The following is a 6,841-nucleotide window of genomic DNA, read 5'->3' on the forward strand; positions in this document are numbered from 1 at the left end:
AAGGATTGAATTGATATTTCATTTTTGAGCATTCTCAAATAAAAATTGAAAGTGAATCTAAAGTAGGTTGAAAATATTTCTATTTCAATAAAGAAATTTGGTTTCTAGAAAGAAGAGCAATTTATTTTTTGTGTTATAAAATGATGCCAGTTTTTACACAATTTGTCAAAACATTAAGGAACTTTGATAATTATTATATATTAATTTGCTTTACAACAATTGCAATTATCAAATACCAGACTTTAATTTTCATCATTATGATGATTATGATGAACTATAAAATTAGTTTTCTTCAAATAGTGTAATACTGTGCTTTGACAAGAAAAATTATATATCACAAATTCTTTTTGTGGTGTTATATACACATATATGTATGCAATTTTATTGAAACTTTTAAAATATTACTACAGTAGAGCATCGATTATTCGACTCAATTGGGGACTGGGGTTGGTCAGATAACTGAAAAAACGGATAACCAAAAAGTATGAAAAAATACATTATTAGTATATTAGTGTATCCCATGTAATATGTATATTAGTATATCGCTATTAACCTACTTCGTGTTGAATTTTCATCGATGTTAAGTTTAACAAAATTTTTTAAAAATAATAATTGTCGCTATTGTATCGTTAAAAATGATTTCTTTATTTCCACAAAATAAAGACAAAATAAAAAATTAAGCATGGTTTAAATACTGGTCTCCCTTTCATGGTCAAGCCAGTGTTGCCAGCTAAAACATGCAAAAATTTAACAAAAATAATATTAAAGTAGCCAAGACATAGCCAAATATTGTAGCGCCACGTCACTAGCGGACATTTGAATCTGCCGACTAGAACGCGGTCGGATAATCGATGCTCTACTGTATTTGTTACTTTGAACTTTATTATTTAAGTGATAAAATTTTCTTATTTTGTTTAATTTGTTCTTACAAATTAAACATTTATCTCACAATATTCATTGATTATGTGTATGTGATAACTGAAATTTTGCAAGAATGATATTTGAATCTAGTGTTTTTCAATGTTATTTAATAGTAATCTCATCCTGGTAATTTTTATGGTACCTCTTCTTCTTTATCAATGTACTGGGTTGTTTGGAAAGTAATTTCGTGTTTTTATTACTAGAAGAATTAGATGTATTTTTACCAGCCAATTTTATTTTAAACCACATTTTCATTATATACTTCAACAGCTGACATTTTGTTTGATTCTGTACAATTGTTTTTTTTTTTTTTGGTGACTTATCAAATATGGAAAATCGAAAGCATCATTTTCGGCATATTTTGCCTTTTTATAACTAAAAAATCAAAATGCTGTTCAAACAAGAAAAAAATTGTGGTACATGTTTGGAGATGATGTGTTGAGAGAAAGACAGTGCCAAAACTGGTTTACAAAATTTCGCTCTGGAAATTTTAATATCGAAGATACACCACATTGTGGATGGCCATTTGAAGCCAATGAAAACAAAATAAAGGTACTGATTGAAGCAATCTGCCATATAACAATAAGTGAAATCACTAAGAGATTAAATCTGTTAAATTGAACCGTTTATTATTACTTAAAACGAATTGGTTTCGTTTTAAAGCTCGATATATGGGTTCCACATGTGAGATGGGTTAACGAGAGATGCTCTATGGTTGGATTTTAAAGAAATTTTTTTTTGAGCTTTTACCAGACAATTTAACAATTGATTCGAAAGTGTACTGCCATTGAGTAAACAAATTGAGTAATATTATCAAACAGAAAAGGCCAGAATTGATCAACAAACAAAGTGTAGTGTTTTACCATGATAATGCCAAATTTCACACAAGTTTGGTAACTCGTCAGAAACTGTTATAGCTTAGATGGGATGTGTTATCATACCAACCATATTCACCAGATCGGGCACACTCAGATTATTATTTGTTCCGGTCTATACAAATTTTTTTTAACTGTAAGACATTTACTTGAAATGACAATGTCAAAAATCACTTGGATCAGTTTTTTGTAAACAATGATCAAAATTTTTATGAATGTGAAATCATGCTACTACCAGAAACAATGACAACAGATATTTGACCAAAATGGTCAATATATAATTCAATAAAATATTTATTTGTTATAAGAATATTGCATTTATTTTTCTATGGAAAAATGAAATTACTTTCCAAACAACCTAATAGTTATTGTGCTTTTTGTAGTTTTAGTAATACAAGTAAGAAGTGTTATGGCACTGTTCAGCATTATTTTATGGAACTTCTAAAATCCCTGATTGAAAACAGTACTTCTGTGGTTGTCAGTTACATTATGTTGCAGCATCCCAGTTGAAAACCAATATTTAATCCCTTAAAACAAGCAATACAATATACAGTATTAATAAATAATGCCAACAAAACCTTCAAAATTAAATCAGCAATTATATTTTAATATAAATATGTTATGACAAGCACTTTCAATCCTATTTGGGATCTGCTTCATAGCATATTTATTAAATTAAAATATAATTGCTGGTTTAATTTTGAAGGTTTTGTTGGTGTTATTTACTAATACAGTGGGTGATTGGATAACGAACACTTTCACAAAAGATTTTTATGTTCGGACAATGAACACCTCACACAACAAACACAAGAAGAAACGACATAAAATAATGAATACCGATTGGTCTTCCCTTCTCTTCAGGCAACAATTTGAAACTTTTTGGAGCACAGGAGATGCTCAACCGGTTGGATAGTATTCCTCAAAACTTTGAAACTCTCCTTTGTAATTTCAGCCTTTTATTTTTCTGACAGTCTCGCGAATACTATAAAAAAAATTGTTTCTATTGGATGGGCACTCATTTTGTGTCGATTTTTATTTTTGAAAGGTGAGAGTATAATGGCAGAAGATGTCTTAATGTCAGTATGGCTTGAACAGATCTACAGTAGGCTGCAGTTCAATCTTATCTAAGAAAGATACTGTATAATCAAGAAGACTCAAGCAGCATAAGGAGTAACAAAAATCACATCTGAGAAATAAAGAACATCGAAGAGCTCATAATGGAATCAAACTGATCTGACGACAGAAGAATGCCAAGAAACTCGGCGAGATACTTTTTCTTCTGAGAAAGATGATTAATGCCGATATCTGCTATTAAAGATCTTTTGAAGAAGTAGGAGGATGTCAGAACAACAGTCTTAGAATGGCATCCAAACCAGGTTGAGGTTAATAGGTTTAGGGATCTCTACAATTACAATGCTATTAATTACTTCTGAAAAATCCTGAAGAAGAGAGAAAAGCAATCAACATTAGACAGATTCTCTAACCCCCACAAACAGAAAAAAACATGATTAATAAAAATGCAAGACTGTGTATATATGTATTTTTATTATTACATATGAATAAACGTAGTAAGAAGGTATATATTTTTTATTTTTTGGGATCTCCAGAATGAATTACTCAAATTCTCATAAAAATCTATGGGAAATCGATAATCAGTTAACGAACAATTCGGATAGTGAACAAAGCCTTGGAATGGATTGTTTGTTAACTGATCACCCACTTTATATAACCAGCTGGTGGGAAGATTTAGATACAGTACTAAATAATCTTATGTATATATTGTATTTTAAATTTAATGATTTTCTTAAAATAAATAACAAAAATAATTTAACAGCAATTAAATTATATGAGTCAAACATTGATAAATTTTAATTATAATAATAAATTTACTATCACGTGAAATATTAGTATAAACTTTATAATAATTTGTATGAATGCACTTGTTTTAAATTTTAAGATTTTAAACATTGAAATTTTATTTTTATTTTAGTGTGCTCCATTAGCTGCAGCATTGGCATTAAATCAAATTGATATTAACAAAGACAAATTAAATCAAGTTAAATTTTCTGTAATAGAAATTGCTGCTGAAATGAATTGGGATTCCAAACTCATAATAAAAGCATTAAAAAAATTGGAATGGGATAATGAAAATTCAGGTAAAATTAACAGTTACTCTGATTAAATATTAATATATTTGATAATACAAAATTATTGTTGAATAAGTAATTAATCTCCATAAACTTTTATTTTAGTGAATTATTAATGTCAAAAATAACTTTCAAGTTATTAAATTTCAAAAAAGTAATGTTTGTATGTTGTATTATTCCAATTCTTTAAATCTTAAAATTTAAGAAATAATTATAAAAGTTTTTGATGTGAAATTGTTTCAAAATCATACAATTAAGAAGTTATAATCAATGATTATTTTTTAATTATTTTTAGAAAAGAATAATAAAAAGACTGGAATAATAGTGAAATTTTCTGATTTGTCCTTCCATATAAGAATAAAATGTAATTTAAATGAAAGTAAAAAGGATGAACTATTGGAATTTTTATATAATAAAGTCATAGAACAAGAAAGATATGAATTAAATAAATTACAAAAACTTCACTCTTTGTTTAACAGGTATGTTAAATTTTATTGTATTAAGAAGATATTAAAATATTAGGAAATTTATGGCATATGAGACAAGTTTTATCCAGAAAAATCTCCATATTTTATGTTGTGGTCTCCCATAGGCTAATGAATTCCCCAAACATCAGTAGGAAAAAGGTGCAGAATATGTCTGATTGCACAAACATGGTTCAGGGAAATTAAAGTGGTTCTGGAGAAATTTGTGATAGAAAGAATAACCATAAAATTAAGTAGCACCTTGGCTAAGCATATAGACTAATTCAGGAAATTTGCCAAAATGTAGGGAGATCCTGCTTTTTAAAAGTGAAATTGAAATATGTTTACTGTGTTTCTGATCAGTCCAGTCAGTTGTTACACTGCTGTTTGCTTATATGGTTATGCACTTGCAGTAAGGCCCAGCTGATCTTGGTTTTTGGTTTTGTTTTCCTTAAAACTCAACAGAGCTTTAAAAATAATTGAAAAAGAAAATCCATTTTTATTTCAAAACTCTTTTTCACACTATTTATTGGATGAAATTTTGTGTTGGCTTGAATTAAATTAAAATATTCACTTGTTCTTCTCCCATATGGAAAATGTGAAAATTAATAAACTGCATTTAAAACTTTCTGAATTGTCTGAATTAAATAGCTAAATAGAAGTTTTATCATAATTTTATAACATTACTTTTCATATATTTTGTTGATTTGTTAGAAAATAAAAACTTCAAAATATATTCTAAAATATCATAAAAGTAAGGTGGAATTTTTAAAAAATAACGAAAAGGCTAGTTAAACTCGAACCAATTTTATGCAAAAAGAAATTTTGTCAATTTCTTTAATAATTTTTTATAAAAAAATTGCATGATGATCATAAATAAATTTTGTGTTTTTGGATGTCAAAAAGTCTGTTATTAAAGCACCTTGTGCTAAAAATAGGTCATTCGTAGATGACTTCAATTTTATTTCTGTTAATCAATGCAATGTATATGCTATCCCATGATAATGGCCTATGTTTAAATTAAAAGAACACTTTGTTAATTTATCAGTTTTGTGTTGCACAGCAAATTACACAGTATGCCTATTTAATTTGAATTTTCCATACTGTGTAGTAGTAATTTTTAATTGGTGCATAAATTTTTTTTTTTTTTTTTTTGTGTATATTTCAAGGAATTTTGGGTCCTGAAAATATTCTGTAACCCTGCAGTTAACTTCTACCTAGTCCAACTCTTGAATAAAATATTATTTACTATAGCTAAGCAACCTTTGCATGTATTCGTGTTGAATATTTTAATGGTAAATCTTAACTGTAAATAACTTCTTTTAAACTCCTCCCTGATAAATAAGTTTGCATTCTAATTTTACCTTTTCAAACCAAAATACAATAAAAAAAATTTGGGACCCAATGCCAAAGATGTGGGATGGAGATGTGTCTTATATGCCATAAAACTCAATAGTATTTTTAATAAAATATTTTAATTTATTATTTTAAATATGTTGTTCAATTTATAATTACTTTGCATTATATCAATAACAGAAATGTATTATTTTTAGTGTGTCTTTTCCAACTACAACATTTAATTCAGAACAGAGTACTGAATTAAAAACTCATTTATGCAAGTATTTTAAATCTGAAACAAAGATAGAAATTGATTCATTAAATAAAGGCAACAATATTCAAATGGTAAGAATAATTATAGTTATTTTTAAGTTTCAAGAAAAACTTAAAATATAAAATTGAATGTTTTTAAAGAAATCTGAAATGTTGGATGAAATTCGGAACACCATCGGCAATCTCGTCTGCACTTATCAAGATCAGAACTTTACCGGAAGAGCAGTAGCACGAATATTACACGGAATAGGAAGTCCACGTTTTCCTTCAGAAATATGGAGTAGAGTGCGCAAATTTTGGAGATGCTATCTTGATGTTGATTTTAATTATTTAATTCAGATTGCAAATCAAGAAATATTAAGATTAAGATGACTTTATATAATGAAAATTTTAATAAATAAACCAAGAGACGACCTTTTAGAAGTGTGATTTCTCAAAAATAATTAAATTAAAAAGAATTAAAGTGCTCATTGTTAGAATGTTCTTAAAAATTAGCATCAAGATTATAAAATCATAATTACACATTTTATAGCTGTGAACAACAAATGAAGATAGTAAGTTAATTTTTTTTTTGGTTCATATATTTAAAAATTAAGAAAAAGTACTTTGTCATTAATTGTCAGATGTTCTATTTCATTCTATGATGATTAATGTGCACAGGCACGCTAAACATCAAAGAATGTTCTAGTCGTGACATATCCTTACTAAAAATTATTATTAATGTCAAAACAAAATCATGTCTTTTAGTACTAAGTTCTTTTAAAATTACAGCATTGATTTGTTAGGTAATTAAAGGCCCATAGTCAGAAATCTAGTTGATTGG

At 27.4% G+C, this 6,841-nt stretch overlaps 1 protein-coding gene across 2 annotated transcripts in view; it reads left to right on the plus strand.

The window, feature by feature from the left end:
• The window catches only part of RecQ4 (RecQ4 helicase), a 30,906-nt gene extending 24,474 nt beyond the window's left edge, over positions 1-6,432 (plus strand). Inside the window, exons 19-22 of one of the 2 annotated variants that reach the window (XM_067264904.1) lie at positions 3,787-3,952; positions 4,239-4,422; positions 5,961-6,090; positions 6,160-6,432. In XM_067264904.1, the coding sequence (XP_067121005.1) occupies positions 3,787-3,952; positions 4,239-4,422; positions 5,961-6,090; positions 6,160-6,390 (711 nt within the window). In that variant the 3' untranslated portion in view covers positions 6,391-6,432. Of the gene's footprint in view, positions 1-3,786; positions 3,953-4,238; positions 4,423-5,960; positions 6,091-6,159 lie in introns of those variants that run through there. The other variant, XR_010879986.1, reaches the window with a different exon arrangement.
• The last annotated feature ends 409 nt before the right edge of the window (positions 6,433-6,841 follow it).

Source organism: Centruroides vittatus, unplaced genomic scaffold (assembly GCF_030686945.1).
Source record: "Centruroides vittatus isolate TY-2023 unplaced genomic scaffold, ASM3068694v2 contig_199, whole genome shotgun sequence".
Lineage (NCBI taxonomy): Eukaryota > Metazoa > Arthropoda > Arachnida > Scorpiones > Buthidae > Centruroides > Centruroides vittatus.